General features: G+C 58.4%; 2 protein-coding genes and 1 long non-coding RNA gene across 3 annotated transcripts in view; all 3 read right to left on the bottom strand.

The window, feature by feature from the left end:
* Window positions 1–3,922: 3,922 nt before the first annotated feature.
* Window positions 3,923–8,199, bottom strand: TMEM141 (transmembrane protein 141). The gene is made up of 5 exons (XM_026658497.2): window positions 8,083–8,199; window positions 7,387–7,453; window positions 5,429–5,512; window positions 4,797–4,904; window positions 3,923–4,234 (listed from the first exon to the last, which is right to left on the bottom strand). Exons 1-5 carry the CDS (start codon window positions 8,134–8,136, stop codon window positions 4,155–4,157), a joined length of 393 nt encoding a protein of 130 aa, XP_026514282.1. The 5' UTR covers window positions 8,137–8,199; the 3' UTR covers window positions 3,923–4,154.
* A 6,567-nt stretch (window positions 8,200–14,766) lies between these two features.
* Window positions 14,767–16,088, bottom strand: LOC115271327. Its single transcript, XR_003899911.1, has 3 exons — window positions 15,876–16,088; window positions 15,466–15,532; window positions 14,767–14,886 (listed from the first exon to the last, which is right to left on the bottom strand). It is a non-coding gene; the product is annotated as an uncharacterized LOC115271327 (long non-coding RNA).
* A 415-nt stretch (window positions 16,089–16,503) lies between these two features.
* The window catches only part of LOC112125098, a 15,905-nt gene continuing 10,316 nt past the window's right edge, over window positions 16,504–22,092 (bottom strand). Inside the window, exons 6-8 of the mRNA XM_029913099.1 lie at window positions 21,397–21,475; window positions 20,272–20,450; window positions 16,504–17,215 (exon numbers count right to left, since the gene is read on the bottom strand). Coding sequence (XP_029768959.1) covers window positions 16,504–17,215; window positions 20,272–20,450; window positions 21,397–21,475 — 970 coding nt within the window. The remainder of the gene's footprint in view (window positions 17,216–20,271; window positions 20,451–21,396; window positions 21,476–22,092) is intronic.

The following is a 22,092-nucleotide window of genomic DNA, read 5'->3' as shown; positions in this document are numbered from 1 at the left end:
TTGCAACAATGATCTATATGGTCCCAGATTATATCAATAACGTCACAGTGGGTTACAAAGTAGGGCCCAGACAGGGTGAGTGATTTATCCCAGCTCATGAGACACATTAGTGGCAGGGCTGGGACCAGAACCCAGGAGGCCTGCCACTGAGGTGCACTAGACCTTAGGGCTGGAGTGTTGCTGACTGGGGGAGTAAGAGAGGTGATCGACAGAGGCTGTAGGAGGAGGGCAGAGCCTGGCTGGAGCAGGAGGCATCGGCACAGCAGTGAGTATGGTGCCAGGGAGCGGAGAGGAGCTGAGAGCAGCCTTGTGAAAAATAACGGGCACAAAATGCAGTGGGAAGGCCTGGTGGGGCAGTCACAGATACAGCCCTGCTGTGAAATGGCTCCCTCATTGCCCTGAGGAGGGAAGGACAGACCCTGGCTGCGGTGAAGTGGGGAAACTATGACCACGCCCAGTGGGGGAGGAATCGTGAGTTCTGCATCTCTCCCCAGTCCTTTGAGGGAAAGTGCTGGAGGCCTCTTCCTGGGGGAACCAGGAACATGGGGGCAAAGGGTCTGTGTGAGCTCCAGAGAGGTTGTTATAAAGCAGGAACCAAGTGCCCATCAGGACGCTAAAGGGGGTGAAATTAACAGGCTGTGAATCCAGAAGAAGGAACTCCAGTCACTGGAATACAGGGCCTCGCATGACGGGGCCAACCTGGTTGTGGTCTTCAGGCACAGCCGCAAACTGAACGCTGATACTTACAATCCAAACCAGTCAGTTCAACATTTGTTATGCTTGCGACGTCAAGAACTGCTGTACCAACGGTGCCGGCGCAGCCTTTCTTTAGCCCTTCAGCCCCATGCATCAATCAACTGATCACCTAGTCTGTGTTCCACGGGGCTGTGCCTCATTCAGGGCCCAGGCAGGTGGCGCTGGCTGAATGGGTTGCTAGTCAGTATTGCTGTTTATCCTCAGTGGTCACTGTGTAGCCCCCTGCGTTATTTACTGCACGCCAGTCAAACCCTGCACCGTACGCAGGATTGTTCATTTCCTCAGGGCTGTCTATGCTGCTCTCCTTGTAGTACTAGAGCTCTTCACACAGCGTGGTTAATTTCGCTTTACAACCCCTCTTTGGGGGGGAGGGAAGCGTTAGCCTCCTTTTACACCTGGGGAACTAACACCGAGATTAAAGCACTTTACATGGGCGAAGCATTGCTGCCACTGACTTCAGTTGCAGCTGGAAGGGCTCAGCCCTTCTGCAAATAAAATCTCCCCCGCCCTCGGTCTCACATTGGGTACCACACAGTAGCCATCTCAGAACATTTTGGTTTAAGTGATTTGCCCAGCATCACACAGGAGCTCTGTGGCACAGGGTTGGCTAGAAGCCAGTGCTCCGGGGCAGAGCCCATCCTGTGTCTTCCTGCAGATCCTGGCCGTATTCACTACACAACTTCCAGCCTCTGCAACAAATGCAGCGGGGATCTCACAGACACCAGCCTCCTCCTCTACACAATCCTGATTATTTTCCAGCAGATCAGCCATTCCGTGCACTGAATGAGGGTGGGGTCCTGTGGGGATAAAATAGCATGTGATCATGTGATTAACACCTTTAGCACAATGTGCGAACACAAGGGAGAGATGTACGGTTGCATGGGAAACCTTAATTCTGGTATTCCCCAACTTTTTTGAGTACTTGACTGCAACCTTCATGTTCTTTCAGCATGGTTGTCACAGGGTGGCTGGCCCCTTTAAGGGAAGTCAGGGCCCTGCTCAGCCCACCGGTAAGTAAGTAACTGCCCAGGTGGCTTACTGGCTAATGAGCCCATGGACCTGACAAACTACCACCAAAGGTCAGTTAGAGAGGAGCTCCCAGGGAAAAGAACGTGGCGAAGAGATCTTGCTGCCAGCTGCAGGAGACCCAGCCTGGGTGCTGCTGGGAGGCGAGCTGCTGTTAGTTGGCAGGCCCTGGCTCCAGGGAAGGAATCCAGGTCAGGACTGCCTGGCAGGTAAAGGGCCTGGATGAGGAACTGATAGACTCTGCTGCCCTGCTATGAACTCTGGGCTCTTGGATTTCCGTTAATAAATCAGGCCCCCAGAAGGGGGCGCTGCTCAATGCATAAAACGCCTGCTGAGCCTACTGACCGCCCAAAGCGGGAAATGAAGGCAGGGCACGGCCACAGAACCACGCCTGGACGGAAGGGGACGTTGGGGGTGGGCATGTGCCTCTTACCGTTGCTTTTGGGCTGTAAAACTGAGATTGCGCCAACCACTGTGTGGAAACTACTTTATCTAGATTGTTTTGAGAGCCATTTCGAGTTCCACGGTGCAGTGTTCCCTGCAAAGAAGTCCTTCGGTAAGGTCTGGCTATGCTCCACGTTCCCTCCAGGCATGAGACTCCTCCCAAGGGGTGGGGGCTGGGGTTTGTAAAGTGTCGCTCTGCCTGCACTGGGGAACGCAGCTCATGGTTAAGTGTCCCTTTACTTGTCTAATCCAGGGGATCAATTCTGGAGCCCCCTGTTCTAACACCGGGCTCTTGGTGTGGCATGGTGCTGCTATATCCCTCTACCCGCCCTTGTTCCTGGAGTCCACCCGCACATCTCATGCAGGCATCGAAACGGTACGTGCAGGCTGCAGGGGCGCTGACAGAGCTTGGCACGGGGAGGCAGCCGCAGGACGGGGATGGCAGGTTTAAGATGCACTCATGGGGTTCTGGTACGCATGGCAGATGAATGCTACCGTGCCGTATTTCCAATGGCCCGGTGCTCTCACGGGCCTCCTTCTTTCCCCCTCCCTGGTCTGGGTTGGCAAGAAAGGGAGCCAGCAGGTTGGGCCAACAGCCAGCGAGGGGCAGGAGCAGCCAAGCGAGCCCAGCAGCCCAGGTTCCTTGCCATTCACCCCTTGGGTAAAGCGGGTGGGTCTAGAAGGCAGGGGAGGGAGAGCAGACCCACACTTTCACCTCAGGGCAGGGGGAGGAAGGAGCAGTGTGGGCCCAGAGCTGCAGGGTCTTTCTGCTCCCTGTCGTCCAGACGCCCTCCCCTGTGTGAAATCTGTGGGGCGAAGGAGAGCTGGCCCGGTCGCAGGTGGTGTCTCGGATTGGCTGGCCTTTCCCTGAGGCAGGGGAATGGAAGACAAGGATAATCGGATGGGCTGGCCCCATGGTAAAGCACCTAGCCTGGGATAATGAGAACATTGGCGAGGACACAAGAACAGAAGCCAGGAGTTAACAGAACGTTACGAAGGTTGCAAAACACGCCAAAGTTAGGACAGGACAGAATTACAGTTGCCTGTTCAACCCTAATTCCCCCCACCCCCCAGCACAGGCGTTACGATACAGTCTTTAATTACCTGCTCTCGTGCTACGTTTTCCGCAGGACCCCTGCCTCAGTCAGTGCCGGGGCTCACGTCACGAACAGCTGGCGTTCTCCTCATTGTCCAGTGGCCCTAGACCTATTCCCTGCACGCTATTCAGACCCTGCTCTGAAGATGGAACTATTAATTCATTTACACAGACAACCTTAGTTTGGGCTTTTCTGAACTTCTGAGCACTTGACTTTGCAACCTGAATGTTCTCTTCACGTAGTTCTTGTGTAATAGCGATGCAGGGCTCAGGGCGGGGGTCAGATGGCCCCGACACAGAACTCCCGCTAGTGCAGCAGTCAACATCGGGGTGTCCTCTCTCCCGCTAGTGAGCGTACGGGCTATTGATGCTCCTGGACGTTCCATGTGAGCACTGAGGGCAGAACAGACCCCCAGGGCAGGGATGGGCCCAGCAGCGTGACTGGGATCCTCCAGACCACTCTGGGGGACACCCCCTCCCTGGGCCTTTCCCCCGCAGTAGCCCCCCCAATGATTTCACATTCTGCCCCCATACCTCCCCCTTCTCTGTAAGTGACCCCGACCACCCCTAAACTTCACTTTGTCCAAAATGTCCATTTTTAGCTATATATTTTTATTACTTTTCCAACCTTTGCTGCTCACACAAAGTCCATCTGGGGGCTTTGCACACCCCACGTCCACCCCACCCTAAATCCTTCCCTGCACTTCCCCAAGCCTCATGAATGGGCAGTGGAGGGGACGTTCCTCGCTCCCCAGGTGTCGCAATGCGGCTCTAGCCCCGGTCACGTGGTACATTGGTAAAGGAGTCGGAACGGAGCTCCAGGCTCTCCCAGCTATTCCATGTTGTCTCCATATTTGTTTCTTCGCTCCCTCGTTTCTGCATTCTCTGTGGAATCTGGACTGTGGAGATTTTCTACAACAGATGAGAGAAAACTATTCAGAACTCAGACCGGCCAGGAACACTGATAAAAACACCCCCCCACACACACGTGGTGTAACTCAGTGAGACGGCACACCAGGCTCCCGGGATCCCAGCAGAGACACCCGCACTCACCTGCTTTTGGGTGTGTTTCCCTGTGCTCCCTGCTGGCATAGTATCGCCTTACAAGGTGATCAGAGACCAACATGACCCCAGGACGCTATTGTAGGGGGGTTCTCAGCCCGTTCCATCCCATCCCCCATCCTTCTCTGGGGACTAAGAACCCTTTGCACAGCTCCTGTGGAACTTCAGGAGAGGCACTAGGAATTAACGGGATTCTCCTTGAGCCCAAGAGCGGAAGGCCTGGAATTCCAGCCTGGGCTTTGTAGGTGTGTGGGATTTGTATAGCGATTGTTGCCACCCCGGTCTGGTTAAATGACGAAGCGCAGGACGCTATTGGACCCTTCAGAAATGGAGATGCAGCCCAAGTGAAACCAGCCACACGGAGCCCCAAGTACAGCAGGTGACTGCTGCCTGGGCACTGAATGCCCCTCACCTTTGGCTACTCCCTGCGGGGACTGTCCTGTCTCCAGGTAGATCCAGAGGTTGGAACATTTCCGGGTCTCTGCCCTGGTCACTGCGTAGCTGGCGACTGAACCTGCAACTAAAAGCATCAACAGGCAGGGGTGTTTCCAAGTCCCACTGGAAGCAGAGGCTTCCCAGCAGGTGGGGTCCTGCTCTCTGTAAAGAACAGCTGGGGCTGCGTGAAAAGGGCTGGCAGTTTCTGAGCCGCCTTTTGCTCGTCACTCGGATTCTGATCTCACTTTCACCCGCGTGAATCAGGAGCGAGCCCCTGGAAGTCCACAGGTGCCACTGCAAACACACTCACTGGTGCGGGGGGCGGGGGGGTGAGCGCAGGTAGCCTGAGCCAGTCTGAGCACTTTAAAGGGAAGCAGGGGGTTCAATAAATCACAGAGAAATAGACAGGTGGGAGCGAGGGAGGATCCTCCTCTGGTAAGACAGAGCTGTGAGTCCTGTTCCCGGCTCTCGTGAACTACAGGCAAACCCCAGGACCTTGGACTGCTACGAGTGTAACCATGAAGGGCAGATGCTGCATGCCTGCCCCGTTGATGGAACCTCTGGGGGACGGGGGCTGACCGAGAGGCCCAGCGCGCATTGAGTACTGACCTACAGACAGCAGCACGTTCCACTGCAGGGGGTAGGGCAGCTTCTTGTTTATCAGCTTCTGAAGAACGAAAGCTGCGCTGATGCCTGTTAATACGAGACCCACGTGAGTGTGGATGCAGTTACTGCAGCTGACCTCTCTGTCGCCGCTTGCACGCTCCTCGGGGCAGGGGCTGCATCTCCCTCTGGGTTTGGAAGGTGCCCGGCACACACTGGGCAACAGCGCAATCTAACACATGGCAATGGTGGTGCCTTCCATCCAGAGACCCCAAAGCACAGAACAAAGATTGCTGACTATACAATACAGGGATCCCTTCAGCCAAGACTGAATGCAGCCCTCCAGGGTGACAATTTAGGACAGGAAGTGAAGAATCATAGGACTGGGCAGGACTAAGTATTATCTACACCAGTGGTTCTCAACCAGGGGTCCGGGGCCCACTGGGGGGCCACGAGCAGGTTTCAGGGGGGCCGCCAAAATAAGCAGAGAGCAAGGCCAGCGTTAAGACTCACTGGGGCCCAGGGCTGAACCCGAAGCCTGAGCAGCTTAGCTTTGCGGGGGCCCCTGTGGTGTGGGGCCCCAGGCAACTGCCCTGCTTGTTACCCCGTAATGCCAGCCCTGGCTTTTCATCTACTGGATATGCAGAAAACGAGTCGTTGTGGCACAGGGGGGCCCGTGGAGGTTGTTATAGCATGTTGGGGGGGGCCTCAGAAAGAAAAAGGTTGAGGACCCCGATTTAGACCATCCCTGACAGGTATTTGTCTAACTGCTCTTAAAAATCTCCAATGTTGGAGATTCCACAACCTCCCTAGGCTATTTATTCCAGTGCTCAACCACCCTGACAGTTAGGAAGTTTTCCCTAATGTCCAACCTAAACTGCCCTTGCTGCAATATTTAAGCGCATTGCTTCTTGTCCTATCCTCAGGGGTTAAGAAGAACAATTTTTCTCCCTCCTCCTTGTAACAACCTTTTATGTACTTGAAAACTGTTATCATGTCCCCTCTCAGACTTCTCTTTTCCAGACTAAACAAACCCAGTTTGTTTCAATCTTCCCTCATAGGTCATATTTTCAAGACCTTTAATCATTTTTGTTGCTCTTCCCTGGACTTTCTCCAATTTGTCCACATCTTTCCTGAAATGTGGCGCCCAGAAGCGGACACAATACTCCAGCTGAGGCCTAATCAGTGCGGAGTAGAGCGGAAGAATTACTTCTCATGTCTTGCTTACAACACTCCTGCTAATACATACCCTGCTAATACAACACTCTTGCGAATACCAGAGCCAATTGCAGCTGCAGGAAAATTCAGGGGGGCAGGATGCAATAACCCAGCTGAAAGTGGCCAGGTTAATTCCCTGACTCCTGCAAAAGTCCCACCGGACGGGAGATAGTTACACATGGATGAGACCTTGCTTTGATTTCTCCTCCAAAAGATGGCAGCCCATAGTGCCAGGCTGGGGGAGGAGTGCCACCAGCTGAACCACTCCTGCAGTGCCCTGCCTTTCCCACGGACTCTCACCCTTGTACCAACAGCCCCAACCCAGTTTGGCCCATAGCTCTAAGGACAGCATGGCATGAAGTGTGACGCCTGCAGGCTCAGCCCCCGGGAGGAGTCATGCACTGTCACACTGGGCATCTGGGCTTTGTACTGGTCCCTCTTCCAGCCCCAGCTAAACCCAGCAAAACTCCGCAGAATCAGAGAGGGGGAGCAGCCCTTCAGAGAGAGGAAGATGCCCAGAGCTTTGGCTCAGCCCCCAGTGCGGCCGGTCCATTGCTGGGAGCTGGATGGGGGCGGGGGGGGGATGCAAATGGGCAGTCTGAGAGCCAAAGAGCTGGGGGGGGGGAGGGGGATGGCTGTTAGTGCCCTAAACCTGGCCGGTCCCCCCACCCCAGGCCCCGTGATGCCCAGTGGCCCCGACGGTGTCTGCCTGCAGAGGAGCAGGAGGGCTGCCCGCTGCACCCTACCTGTGATAAAGGTCCCGATGCCCTTCATGAACGCGTGGGACTGGCACGCAGCGTATTCCTGCAGCCCCTGGAAAGGGAGTTGGGGGCAGCAGACGAGATGGGGTGAAAACCACAAAGGAGGAAACCCTGGGCTCGAGTCTCCGCCCTCGCTGCCCGGAACCTGCTTCTCCTTGGGTCCCCCATTGATCCGCTCTCGCTGAGCGGCCCCGTACCTGGCTTCCACCCCCGCCACCTGCCCGGGGAGCTCACCTGTCCCTCCCGACGTGCATCACCCCCAGCGGGCGGCTCGGGGACCCCAGCGCCTCCTGTCCGCCAGTGCCCGCCAGGGGCAAACCCTGCCGCGCCCCGCTATGAAAACAGGACACCTGCACCCGGCGGGGCCAGGGCAATGCCAGCTACTCCCCGCTCCGCTTCCCCGAGCCGGTCCTGCCCCAGGCCCCTCACCCCACCGCTGCCCGGGGCTGCTGGCGAGGGAAGGTCCTGGCCCGGGCTGGGGGCAGCGCACAGCACCGATCTGCTCCCCGCAGCCCCCGGCCACCAGCCCCTCCGCCGGGGGCAGCCCGTGCGCTGGGCGGCGGCTGAGCAGCGAGCGGGGACCGAGCGCCCTGCCCCGCCGGGGCCCCCATCCGAGCCGCCAGGGCCGGGGCCGAGCCCTCCCGCCCCGCTGCCCAGCGCAGCCCAGCCCCTGCCACCGACCGGGTGTTTCGCAGCCACGGTGTCGTCCACCCGGGACAGCCCCAGGTTCACCATGGCCGGGGAGAGCCCCTAGACCGCGCTCCCGGCTCCCGGCGCGCCCGGCCCGGCTCTTCCTGCTTCCTCCGGCAGGGAGGGAGGGACCGGCCCGGCCCGGCCCGGCCCGGCGAGCAGCACCATCTACAGGCTGGCTGCCCTGGCCACGGCTCTGCCAAGGGGCCGGTGTGACCCACCGGGGCGCCCCTCGCTGAACCGCAGCGCAGTCGTGTGAGCATGTCTACGCGTGTGGGGGTGCAGGCGTGTGTCGGGGGGGGGGCTACAGGCGTGCGTTTCTGTCGGCATATGTGTGTGTCTCAGCACGTGCATGCGTGCGTGTGCACGTGTGTATTTGCACGGGTGTCTGCATGCATGTGTGTGTCTGCACGTGTGTGCATGCTCGTGGGTCTGCATGGGGGGAGGGGTTGTATGATTGCGGGTGTGCATGTGGGCACATGTGCTCCTGAGATCCCTGATGCTACAAACGGGGATACACAGAACTGTGCATACGGGAGGGGACCCATTGGAGTCAACGGCGCTAGTGGCCTGCTCATTGTGAGGCGTGTCCATAAGGCCTTGCAACGACTTATGTTAGACAAGGCCTTTGTGGGAGACATCGCCGTGTGTGTGTGTGTGTGTGTGTGTTGTGTGACCGTCCCTTGGCAGTACTGTACTGTATACATTTGGCACGCTCTGTGGGTGAATGTGGGTGTGAGGTGTGTGGGTGTGGTTTTGTGTAAGCGTGTTTTTGCGTGTGACGCCCTCTAGCGTTGAACATCTTTGCGTGGCGCCCTCTCCTGTGACTGTGTCGGGTGTCTGCTGCCGGTGAGCGAGTGCACGCGTGGGGGAGGCGAAGCCCAGAGTACTTCGTGCAGTGGGCACCGGAGGAACATGCATGTGGACCCCGTAGTCCAGAATGGGTGTGAACGCGCCATCTGATGCGAGGCGCCCTCTGCTGCTGAATGGGTGGGGGCGCCCCCTGCTGGCCGTCTGTTGTTTGTGGCGCTCTCTGCAGCTGAATCTGTCTGTGGCCGCCTCTGCAGCTCCGTAGGTGGCATCTTAAAGTGCACCTCGTTCCCAGAGATGCTGCTGGTTTTAGTCCCAATGTTACCCACATTCCACACACACGCCCGGCGCCTCCCTGGTTTCCCTTTTATTGCTGAAAATGATTTACTGCAGCTAGAACCGGAAGAGCCAGGCACACGCCAGGGCGCAAATCCCACGGCGTTTTCCGTCTCCTGCAGAAAAGGTATCTTTTGTGTCCCTCACCTGAGGTCCCACTTGGTGGCTTTGTCAGGTGTCGGGGGGGCATGGTCTGAGTCTCTGCTTCTGTGACTGGGGTGCCTGTGGTGGATGACGTGGAGGGGAACCCTCGATTGGTGAGCGGGCATGTTTAGTGAATCCTTGTGTGACACCCTCTCGTGCGTGTGCACGTGTGTGCTGGAGAAGGTGCTGCGCCCGCTGTTGGGGAATAAGTTTGCCAGGCACCCTCTCTCAGGTTGTTTGTGCCCAGGGAACAGAGACGGTTTATTCCAAAGCTATTTAGCTCTAGGGACAATCCCAGGAGAGGGGATTGTCTGGGGCCTGGATGCGAGTTCTGGGCCTGGCAAACCTCGGGTGTGTGACAAGATGAGAGCTGTGGCTGGTGGCCCTGTGTCAGCGCCGCAGGCTGGACAGCAGAGGCGAGGGGGCCTCTAGGGCCCCCCATTTCTCATCATTTTCCGTCCCCACCTCCAGGCCCTGTCTGTAATCTTCCTGCCCTCCTGTCTTTGGCCAATGGGGGTCAGAGAGTAACACACTGAGAGTGTGTGTGTTAATCTCCAGCAAGCCGCCCACCCTGGCTGTACCCAGAGCCCCTCACTGCCCGGGGTGTGCCGAACATTCACTGTCTCCACTTTCCCTCTAATCTAACGGTTGTGGGTTCCAGTCCTGTACCAGGGCTTGGGTTCCCTGCAGAGCGGCACCAGGGCAGGCAGCTGGAGCAGGTGCCAGCCTCTAGATGAGATGTTGCTCCGCTCTGCCAGTGGGTGTCTGGGGAGACAGTCGAGTTCCCAGGCACTTTCACTGCAGCCATCAAAGCCAGGGTGTGTAAAGCCCCTGGGGACCGCTCGGGTAGGCAGAGGCATGAGGTCAGGTCAGTTCTGTATGAGAAATCCAGACTCGAGGGATGATTTCCTGCTCCCTAGGCCTCCGTCAGCGCTGAGTCAGGCCATAGAGATGGCACAGGGCATTACCCAGGACCACAGCTTGTCAGGGCATGGTCATAGCAGCGCCCACCAGTACAAGCAGCTCCGGCCTCAGTTTCTCATCCAAAGGGCCACGGTTCCTGGAAGGCAAAAATGACTGAATCCACCCATCTCCACCAGCCTCAGCGCTTGGAACAGGGCCATGTCCCAGCCGGGGGGGGGGGGGGGGGGGGGCAGGGGGGCGCGCGCCCCCCCGCGGGGGGGCCCCCCCCCGCCCCGGCGGGGGGAGCGGGGGGGGGGGGGGGGGGGGGGGGGGGGGGGAGAAGCTGGCCGAGGCCAGCACAGAGGGGCTCATTCAGTGCAAGAAGGGCTTGGCCTGGTGGGAGTGGCAGTGAGCAGGTTGCTAGTCCCCAGAACGCCTGCTCCTGGCCATAGAGGGGGGAGCTCTGCAGCACCCCCTGGAGGTGGGCCATGGAATTGCACTGGCACCCGGAGCAGGGTCAGGGCAGTGCTGTGGCAGGGAAGCCAGGGGAGTACGGACAGGCCAGCTGGGCTGGAATCCAGCAACAGCCGCAATTCCAGGACATAGGAGCAGGAACAGCCCACAGACAGTCCAGCCTCCTGACACCTCCCCCTGCACCCCCTCCCCAGCACAGGACTGAGTAATGGCTCCCGTTCCCCTCTCCCATCGGGGGGGGGGGGGTCACCTGTTTGCTGTCCCCCCTCTTCCCCCCCCCCCCATTTACCTGCTTTTCATGGCTGCTTTCCATTGCAAACTCTTGTCTCCCCGCTGAGGCCGTGGTGCCAGGGGGTGCAGCTGGGCCCGCCCGCATCTTCCTTCTGGGGCGGCTGGAGAGACACAGACGCCCAATGCTTTTACTGCCACGGGGATTGGCCCTGAGATCTGGAACTCGCCTTCGGCCCAGCCAGCCTGTTCACGGAGTGCAGAGACCTGGCAGCGCCAGCTGGGGAGGACCAGCGCGAGGCAGGGCCCAGCTCTGATGCTCAGGGCCTCTGCCCTGTGACTGCAGGTAGCTACTGGGAGGCACTGACCATTTCCTTCAGAACAGAGCCTCCCCCCGAGCTGGCCCATAGCCCTGAGAACTGGGAGCTCCGGGGGGTCTGCAGTGAGGGAGGATGGGAAGGTCGAAGGAGCAGAAAAGGGAAGGCAGTGCGGCCTAGTGGCTAGCGGGCTGGACAGGGGCTCAGGGGACCCAGGGTCTATTGCCAGCTCTGCCACTGACCTGCTGGATGACCTTGGGCAAGTCGCTTCCCCTTTCTGTGCATTAGTTCCTCTTGCCACCCTTGGTCTCTTGAGGCAGTAAGCTCTTTGGGGCCGTGCCCTGAGCTCAGCTGGGACCTCCAGCAGCTCTGGTAGTAACAATACCAAAGGGAGGTGGTAAAGCCAGCTGGGATCACTTTGGAAATGCACAAGCCCCCGGCAAGGAGAGGAGACAGGAGAGATCCCTCTTGGCACAGACTGGGGCCTGGCAGGGCCCCGGGCTCGGAGACTGTGCTGGGCAGTGCCAGGTGTGCCATACGACAGAGTGTTCCCGGGCTCTAGCTGCACAGGGGAGCACCTCCCGAGAGTCACCACTTACCGCGGGCTTGGGCGAGCAGGTGGTCTCCGAGGAGCGTCCCCTGGGGTGTCTGGCCAGAGGGCCTCCTGCCCATCGCAGGGAAGGGGTTAGCCGGGAAGCTTCGGGGGCCTGCGGGGAATCTGGGCATCAGAGCCCTCCAGGTCCTCTCCCGCTCCAACACGCTCAGCCCCCGGCAGCTGCCATGCTGTGGGGCCCGCCGGCTGAGCCCTGCCCGCCAATCTGAAAGGCAGAGCAGCGGCAGGCGGGGGTGGCCTCTCCCCGAGGCTACGTCTTCCCTTGTCCGTTCAGCGTTAAACCCGGCTCCGTTCCCGCGGCCATCCCGCCACTGTGGGCAGAGAGCTCTTGTGGGTACCACTGCAGGGTGGAGGCTGGCATTTCCCTTGGTAGACACACCCAGGGGCACAGCTGTCTTGGCTGGCAGGAGCCGGCTACAGACCCGGCCAGTCCTGCGTAGGGACAAGAGCAGACACAGCAAAGCCACGGTCATTCTGCTAGCCGCTTTGGGGCACAGCCGCAGCTGGTGTGAAGTGTCACAGTGCCATTAGCTCAGGGCGGGGGGCAGCGGGCAGAGCCTTGCACCTCAGGGCACCAGTTCAAGGCCTTTGTGTTGTCTGATTTGCAGGCAGTGCCCGGGCGTTAACAGGCCAGTGAGTGCATGAGCTTCTCCGGAGGCCTCGGCTGGCTTGGTTTGCCCAGCCCCCAGCCCCACCCACCACTCCAAAGAGAGAGCCCTTGGCATTGGAGCCAGCTCCACAGCTGGGCCCACGCTGGGGGCAGCCGAGAGGCCTGTGCTGCCGTGGGGGGAGCTCCTGTTGACTGAGCCAGGGGCTGGGAACGGCATGCTGCAGTCACATGCCGAGCGCTGCGTCCGCTCCGCTGCAGGGTGTGCAGGGGGCCCGGTGGGGCAGGGCGTGGCTGTGATCTCCCTGCCCAAGCAGGGGACGCTAGCGTGGAGCCGTGTCACACTCCCAGTGGGACTGGGACTGGCTCCGGGGCAGGAGTGCAAAACTTTATTGCATGCCTAAGGCTGAGCACAACCTCGCCCTCGGTTCCTAGCGGCCTCCCTGCCCCCCACCCCGTTCCCCCCGTGCTGTGTGGCGCTGGCTCCCCTGCAGGCCAGGGAGCTGCCCGGCGAAGGAGTGCAGGGGCAGGGGGAAGCCGCTCGCCGTGGAGGGCACTCACCTTGTTTGTGGCTTTGGCCTCTGCAGCCCCCGGAGCAGTTGGCTCCCCAATGGAGCCCTGAGCTGCTCCTGCCCCAAGCTCTCCAGGACAGGGGGGTGCCCGTAGCCCGGCCCCTGCTGGCCTGAGGCTGCCTGCCTGGGTTTCCTCCGCTCTAGGGCGCGGCTGAGCTGAAGGGACACGGGCACAGCACTCGGACCCGGTGAGCCCTGCCAAGCCGGGTGCCCGAGTGGGAGGACTGTTGCCAGCTGTTTGAGAGACAAGAAGGAGACACCAGGAAGGCCCTGTGGGGGGGTATTTGAAAGGGGTTTTACCTCCTGCCCTGGTGTGGTGCCTGGGGGGTGCTGGGAGTAGCTGGGGCAGGGCCTATTGGCCCCCTGTGGGCTGCAGAGAATTTTTTGCCGCCTGTGATTCCATATGAGCCCTCCCCCGCATGGCACAGGTGTGTCTGACCGACCTCTCACACCGGGCTGCCCTTCATTTGTAACGTGCACGGCTCCCCCTCCGTCCCTCCGGGCTGGGCTCGCTCAGGAACCAGCGTCCATAGCTACAGCAGCCTGGCAAGCCGGAGCCCATTTCCCAGGGGAGGGAGGCACTGAACTCCAGCCCCTCCCTGCATGGCAATGGGGCTCGGGGGAGGAGTTAGTTCTGTGCCACCAGCTGTCAGCTAATGTCACTAGTGCTCTTGTGGCTTTTCCCTAGGCCACCTGCAGACACTCGCATTCAGATATGCACAGGGATGCGCACACCACTCGCCTATATACACACATTGTACACACACGCACCCACACACGCACAGGGATACACCCACATGCACACCACTCTCCTATATACACACACACATACACACACACACACACAGGGATACACCCACATGCATGCAGACCACTCACCTGTATACACACATTGTACACACACACGCACAGGGATACACCCACATGCACACCACTCACCTGTATACACACATTGTACACACACACGCACAGGGATGCACACGCAGGCACATGTACACAGTGTTACACTGAGAGGTCCTCGTGACTACATCGAGCACAAACCTCTCGGAGACTGGGGGTGACGCACCTGTCAGTTAACATAACTCAGGCTGAGCTGACCAGAAGCCCCCCACCTAAGAGAACAGGGGGATGTGCCCCTGCCCAGGAGTCTGGCTGAGTGAGGGGGGGGTGCTTGTGTGAGGGAAGGCCGAACACCCGGAAACTGAGAAGAGGCAGAACAGAGAGAGGGGCAGAGGCAAAGAGGAGGAAGATCAAGCAGCAGCTGGTAAGCAGAGGGTGACCTGGAGAAAGCGAGAGAGAGAGAGAGAGCGAGCGCGTTAGGGTCTGGTGGCTAAAGAGGCTGCTAAGAACCTGCTCCTTTTGTTCTGGGATCCCCCTGTGTCTGGAGAAGCAGGGCCTTGTGCCTTCTTTGTCACCGTTCATCAGAGAAATACCTGCCTGGCACCAATTTCAGCGCCCCGGGAACAGCCCCACCCCCACACGTTGACCAGCTGCTTGGGTTGGAAAAGGGGCAAGGCTGTCCACCCCTGCATGCATGCCCAGAGAAGAGCACACACACAAACACACACACACGCACAGCGATGCATGCGGACGCCCACTGGTGCACAGGGATACACAGAGGGTTGCATGCATACACACACACACCTGCACAGATATTGCTGGTACCTCTGGGAAGAGCGTTTTGCTCAGCGTCCCACGTTTGCCTGAGCTGTTCTCCCCGCTGGGCCGAAGTGCAGTTTGCCTGGGGAGGCTCTTTGCATCAGGCGCCCGCTGCCTGGGAAGTGGGGCAGCCTGGTGAGAAGGGAGGCACAAGGGAGGGGTTGGTGCATCGAGTGGGGGTTTTCAGTTCACCCTGTTTACACACTGGCACTAGGAAAGGTCTCACTCCGCTCCCTGGCACTGGGGGATTCGGCAGTGACCCCACAGCAGTCACCGGAGGCATCAGGGGAGAGCGGCGTCTCGCCCCAGGGGCTGAGCATGCCCTGGTTTCCCTGGGACCCGAATCCTGCATGGCCGTGTGCTCGTGTCTCTCAGCAAGGCCTCTGGCCACTGGCCGGAACGTCCCCCCATGACAAGAAGCCGAGCTGCCCCAGGACTCTCGTCTCTGTGCCAAGCTGGCCTTCCTGGCTGGGCATGTCCCTGAACGGGCCCTGGGTCACAGGGACCAGGGCTTTGGAGGGTGGAGCAGAACCCCGGGGATGGTTAATGGAGAAGTATCAGACACCAGCTGTTCCCCTTCCCCACCGGGCACCTGAGCCAAGCCCCCACCCCTGCTGCTTCCAACGTTGCATCAGGCCTGTGGGGTCTCAGGTTCCTGGCCTGACCTGTTCCCAGTGTGTGTTTGGGGGGGAGGGTGCTGCCCGTACCCACCTTGGCAGGGCTGGCAGCTCGCGTCGCCTGGCTTGGCTGTCTGGAGCAGGACAGAGCAGGCTCTCTCCTGGGGGAGGAAGATCAGCAGCTCTCTTAGCGCCAGGCTGTAGAACCACCTCAGGTGGGACGGGGACAGCGATCGAACCCCAGGGGCATGTCGGGGCAGAGCGAAGGGGGCACAGGTGCTGACGCTCTGCCCTCCAGCCATGGCATGAGGTGTGATCCTCCAGCCATGCTTCGGAACTGGCAGCAGGGTCCCGTGGCCTGTGCCCTCGGCGGTGCGCAGGGGTGACGGGATCCCCTCATGTCTCTCGTCTGCCCCATCCCCTCCCCTGGTTCCCACCTGCAGGTCCCCATGGAAGAGATCCCAGCCAGAGCGCCTGCAGCAGCTGCTCGGCACCGAGCCGTACCTGGGCGTGGCAGCGGGGTTCGCGCTGCTCTTGATCTCCCAGCATTTACTGGCCCTTCTGCTCAGCCGGAGAGGGGCTCTCGGGGTCCTGGCAGGGGAAGGTTTGAGCGACTCCCCTGCGTTGCCTCTGCCCCTTCCTGGCTCCTGAGGGATTTCCGGAGTCTCGCTGGGCGCTGAGGCTGTGGCAGGCTGCCCGCTCCCTGGGGAGGGGTAATGGTACCTAGGGGAGCAGGCAACACACAAGAACTGCTTTAAATCCAGGCTCAGGGAATGGTGCTGGAGAACCTAGCTCCAGTCTAGACCAAGCTCTGGAAAGGTGTGGGCTCAGCTTGGCTGGTGGGCAAGCCACATTTGGGTATAGGAAAGAGGGCAGCGGGAGTGGCACAAAGGGGGTGGCACAGTGTGACGGGGGTGTCACTGTGGAGGCTGTGGTGAACATGGCCGGGGTAGGGCCGGGTCTGGACACAGGCTGGGGCAGTGTCATAGTGGTAGTGCTGAGTAGGGTAGAGGAGTGTGGAGGTGGTGGTAAAAGGGCACCAGGGTGGTGGTGGGTCTGGCCAAGGCAGGGATGTTTTCGGGGTGGTGATGTTGGGGACAACGGGGCACCGTGTGGCTGTGAGAGCAAGATCTCACCTGCTGACATCACTGTACTCATCCCTGGGCGTGCGTTTGGTGACTGGCCGGCTGACGCAGCGCCCCGCGCTGGTGAGGGCGCTGACGGTGCAGGTGTAGGCCGTGTTGGCTCTGAGCCGGCGGGCCATGTAGGAGCGTGCCGTGCCCAGGTACACCACTTCCCCGTTCAGGCACAGCTCATAGTTAAAGAAGCGTCCCAGGGGCGCTTTGGGCACATCCCATGTCACAAAGATCTCACTGCGCCCCAGCACTACGAGGGTTAACCTCTCCGGGGCATGGCTCCTCAGGGACATGGTCTTGATGAGCAGGGCGGCCTTCTCTCCCTGGGCTTTGCTGGTGCATGCGCAGACGCTGAGCCGGTAGCTCGCGGAAGGGGCCAAGCCGCCCACAACACAGCTGAGTTCTGGGGTGGAGCCCACCAGGGTCTCCTCCCTGTACACTGTGTAGTGTTTGATGGGGCCGCTGGGCTCGGCCGGAGGGGCCCAGCTCACTTTTAACTGGGTGGCTGTGCGAGCTGTCACGCGGAAGTCCAAGGGGCAACTGGGCACCGGCTCTTCTCTGGGCAGCACCGTAACATCGCTGCACGGCCCCCGGTCGCCCCTGGCCTCAAGGCAGAGCTGAAAGCGGTATTCCTGGCGTGGCCCGCTGCCTGCGAAGGCATAGCTGAGCGCTGGCCCTCGGTACAGCAGGGCGCCCCCCTCGTAGAGCCTGCAGACACAGCGGGAGATAACAGAACCACTCAGCAGAAGAGAACGTGGTGTCTTCTCAGGTCAGCCAAGACTAGACCCAAAGACATGCTAGCCCAGCAGATAGAGGGCCAGATTCTGCTCTCAGTCCCACTGGTCAGGGGTAGCTCCATGGCCTTCAGAGAGTTACTCTGGATTTACACCAGTGTGACCGAGAGCCAGATCTGGCGCAAAGGGTCAATCCTATATGGCGGCAGGCCGCATCACAACCAAGGATGGGAACGGGAGTAGACAGTGACACGGCAGGGGCATGGTTCTGGTCTGACTGGCATGGGTGTAAATCAGGAGTAACTCTGCTGAGGTCACTGAGAGGAGAACCAGGCGTTCAGTGTAAATGGGTTGTAAAACTAGTGCAGGAGGCAAAGTGGTACAACTTCCACCAACCCGGCACCCCACTGGAGACCACAGAGTCAGATTCCGCTTGCAGTTGCATAACCCCAGTGTGACATTACACTCCGTATTCTTTGTGAAAATATGCTTATGATATGGATATGACATAACTGAGATATACTTCATGTGAGATGGCTCATGTAAGGGATCATTGGAAAGGTTATGATTTACTGAATGTAATTATCCAATTTGAATGCATGTCTCATTTCTGTATCTAAAGTTAGGAATATGGACTATGTAACAATTACAAGTGGGTGTGCATCAGGAAGACACCCACCAGACAACTGGCCATCAGATCTGATGAGCCATCAGGAAGAAACAACAAGACTGAAGATATTAATCTCTCTCCCTGTTGGGAGGCGTCCTGGGACGTAACTGTGACACTACTAGGTCAGGTGCTCTTGTTACCTGATACTAAACATTATCCTGGATTTCTTGTAACTTTCCACTAAAAGGGAAGGGGGAGGGGGGGGTCAAGTTTGGGAAACAAAGGATTCCCGCCTTCTGTAAATCTTATTTAAAGGTGGGGAGGAAGGCAAAGGAGACTCTCTTCCATCGCCTACCCAAGAAGGAGGACTGCGGAAAGTATCTGGAGGAACAAAGGAACTAACCTGAAGGGAAAGGCAGGGGAGAGTCCAGACTGAGACAGGGTCCAGTCTATAAGAAGAAATAACTGGAACTCTGAGTTACAGAAACTCTGCATCCTGCCTAATTCAACATTTAGGGGGAGAAATTACATTCTGTAACCTGTTTTTTTAGTGAATCAAGCTTAGTTTGTGTGTTTTAATTTATTTGCTTAGTAATCTGCTTTGTTCTGTTTGTTATCTCTTATACTCACTTAAAATCTACTCTTTCTAGTTAAAAAACTTGTTTTTTGTTTATTCTGAAACCTAGTTTGTTCAATTCATAATTGGGGGGCGGGTAAGAGGCCGTGCATACCTTCCTCCACATTGAGGGAGGAGGCGGATTTCATAATATACCTTTGGGTTTGCTGGGGCAAGTCCCTTAAGCTGATTCTTCCCAGAGCTGATCTCAGTGTCTGCGTCATTCTGCAGTTGGGGGTGGCCCTGCCTGTGTGCGCTAGAGGAGGCTTAAGTAGGGTTACCATATTTCAACAATCAAAAAAGAGGATGGGAGGAGCCCCGCCCTAGTCCCGCTCCCGTCCTGCCCTAGCCCTGCCCCTTCCCCTTCCACTCCCTCCCACTTCCCGCCCCCCTCAGAACCCCCCAACCCTCCTGCCCACTCCTTGTCCCCTGACTGCCCCTCCTGGGACCCCTGCCCCTAACTGCCCCCCAGGACTCCACCCCCTACCTAAGCCTCCCTGCTCCTTGTCCCCTGACTGCCCCCTCCTGAGACCTTCCCCCCATCCTAACTGGCCCCCTAGGACCCTATTCCCTACCTGTCCCCTGACTGCCCCCTCCTGAGACCCTCCCCCCATCCTAACTGGCCCCCTAGGACCCTACCGCATATCTGTCCCCTGACTGCCCCAACCCTTATCCACACCCCCACCCCCAGACAGACACCAAGGACTCCCACACCCCCTCCGATCCCTCTCCCCGCTCCCTGTCCCCTGACTGCCCCCTCCTGGGACCCCTGCTCCTAACTGCCCTCCAGAACCCCACCCCCTACTTAAGCCTCCCTGTTCCTTTTCCCCTAACTGCCCCCTCCTGAGACCCCCCCACCCTAAGTGCCCCCCTAGGACCCTACCCCCTACCAGTACCCTGACTGCCCAAAACCTTACACCCCCAACCCCCAGATGGCCCCCCCCAAAACTCCCGACCCATCCAACCCTGCTCCCTATCTCTTGACTGCTCCCTCCAGAACCTCCCTGCCCCTTCTCCGACCCCCTGGCCCCATTACTGTGCCGCTCAGAACAGAGTGCTGCGGAGCAGGGAGCAGGGGAGGGGGAGCAGGAGCTCCAGACTGCCGGAGGCCCGATGCGAACGGCCGGCCGGCGATCTGCGAATGCGGGGTGGGGGGGAGAGAGAGGAGGGGAGTGATCTCAAGCTGCAGGGGAGAGGAGGGGGAAGCGGAGGAGGGGCTCTGGCAGCCAGAGCCCCGTGCGAGTGGCACGATCCGGCCGGCTGCCCTGTCAGCCGCGCGCGCTCTGCATGGGGGGAAAATCCGGACATTTACAAATTCTCCCCGGATGCTACTTTTAACTCAAAAAAGCCGGACATGTCTGGCAGAAGCCGGACATGTCTGGCAGAATCCGGACGAATGGTAACCCTAGGCTTAAGAGCCTGGCTCAGCAAGACAGGTTAAAGGGGGCCCAGGCTGGTAGAACAGGAGGGCTCCATGGTATCTCAGCACATCAGGTGGCATCTTAAAGGGGGGGAACAGATCACACCAAGCATCACTCTCCATTGAAGTCTTACTAGTGTAAACCCAATGGAAGCTCCAAATCAGGCCCATAGATCCAAGAGAATTGTTACCCTAGATCTACAGAGCCAAACCCGACAACAGAACTCGTCTCTAGGGGGTTGTGTAGAGGATAGCCCTAGGGTCATGGTGAGCCAGGCAGGCTCCTCTCCTTCCCATTACACTTTATATCCCTGCACCCAAGGTCAAAGTCACCCCGCTCTGCTCAGTGCATTCCTAGAGGATGCTGGACTCTCATGCTAGCACCTGTAATTGACCTCAAGGCTGCTCTGAGGCCTGAAACTTTCCCAGGCCACCTGGATGGAACCAGAATCCAGAACTTTGGCTTCCGGGGGCGGGGGTTTCGGGAGGCGCCGGAGCTTGGCCAGGGTGCCAGTCACTTCCTCTAGCAGCTCTTGTCCTACTGTCTCTGAGGCAGCCACTTCCTGTGGGGAGAAAACGCTGTCTTCACTGATGCGGGCAGTACCTTGCACCAGTGTGGACAGTAACGCACAAGTAGAGCTGGACACAAAATGGGGGTTTCCATAGAAATTTTTTTTTCAAGCAGAAATTTCAATATCAAAATATTTTGATTTGGAAATGATGCAGCATTGCCTTATGGGAGTTGTACTTCAGGAGCCTCATGCTTCCATTCTCCTCTACAGGCTGAGCTCATTGATCGGACTACATCTCCCATGATGCAACAAGGTCCCCACATTATGGGAGTCCCTTGCTGAGGTGCATCATGGGAGATGCAGTGCAGGCAGGGAGCCCAGCCCATTGAGGAGAATAGAAATGTGAGGTAACTGAACTACAGTTCCCACGAGGCCTTGTGACAGTGTTTCCAAATAAAAATATTATAGGTTTCTTGATAAAAAAAATCAGAATTCTGCAGGAAAAGGAGCCACTTCTTACGAGACAATTTTGTTTAGTAGAAAACCCAATTTTCTGTCAAAAAAGAGTTTTGACGGAAAATGTTTGACCAGTCCTCTCCCTCCCCCCCAACCCCCAAACTTCCTGGACTTGACTGAAGGAATAGAGCTCGGAGGGGAGTTCAAGGGGGCTGTCGGCTAGCATGGGGGAGGGGCAGGATCATTTGTGTTTGGACAGCACCTAGCACATTCGGGATACTCTGGAAAACAAGGGATTCATATTAAGAATTGTTTGATGGTACAATGGGACAGATTCTGATCTTGGTGTAAATCTGAAGTGACTCCGGGGGCTGGATTCTTATCTCTGTTTCCCCGGTGTAAATCTGGAGTAACTCCAGCCAAATCAATCTTGTGACAGCGGTGAGATCTGAAACTGGTGCTCTTGATTTTACCCCAGTATCGCTGCGATCAGAATGTGGCCCAGCCTGAGCCGCTGCCCAGTCGCATGGTGACCGTGTACCTGCAGGAAGGGTTCCAGCTCTGGGTGCTCTCTTAGTGTCATCACCCCCTTGGGCTGGCTGGCGAGCACACGCAGGGTCCTAGAAAACATGAATGGCAGTTGTTATGGGTCGTGTCCAGCGGGGCGTGGGGGCCGGCCCCATAGATCGGGGGGGTAAGCGAAGAGAGAAGGCTCAGCTATGGGCCGAGCCAAAGGATAAACCAGAACTCAACTGTGCAGTGAAGGACCGTTCGCCCTGCGCCCCCGGGTCACTCAGGGAGGCGCTGCAGGCTCCAGTGGATGAAATGGGGGCTCACAGAAGAGATGGGTAAGTGAGGGCTGAGTGATGCTCTCATCCACCAGCCGGATTCCAGCCTCCCAAATGCCTGGGCCATGGTGCACTGAAATCAGCTCCCATGACCTTGCTGTGTGAGTCCTGTGTCATGGGCTCCCACTGGCTGTTGTGTGTGAGCTCTGTGCCTGGCACTCCCCGTGCCCTGTTGTGAGCTCTGTGCCAGGCAATCACCGTGCCCTGTTGTGAGCGCTGTGCCAGGCACTCCCGGTGCCCTGTTGTGAGCTCTGTGCCTGGCACTCCCAGTGCCTGTTGTGAGCTCTGTGCCAGGCACTCTCAGTGCCCTGTTGTGAGCTCTGTGCCAGGCACTCCCGGTGCCCTGTTGTGAGCTCTGTGCCAGGCACTCTCAGTGCCCTGTTGTGAGC

Source organism: Terrapene carolina, unplaced genomic scaffold (genome assembly GCF_002925995.2).
Source record: "Terrapene carolina triunguis isolate 2854851 unplaced genomic scaffold, T_m_triunguis-2.0 Scaffold449, whole genome shotgun sequence".
NCBI classification, from domain to species: Eukaryota; Metazoa; Chordata; order Testudines; family Emydidae; genus Terrapene; species Terrapene triunguis.
This window is presented reverse-complemented; position numbering and strand designations above follow the sequence as displayed.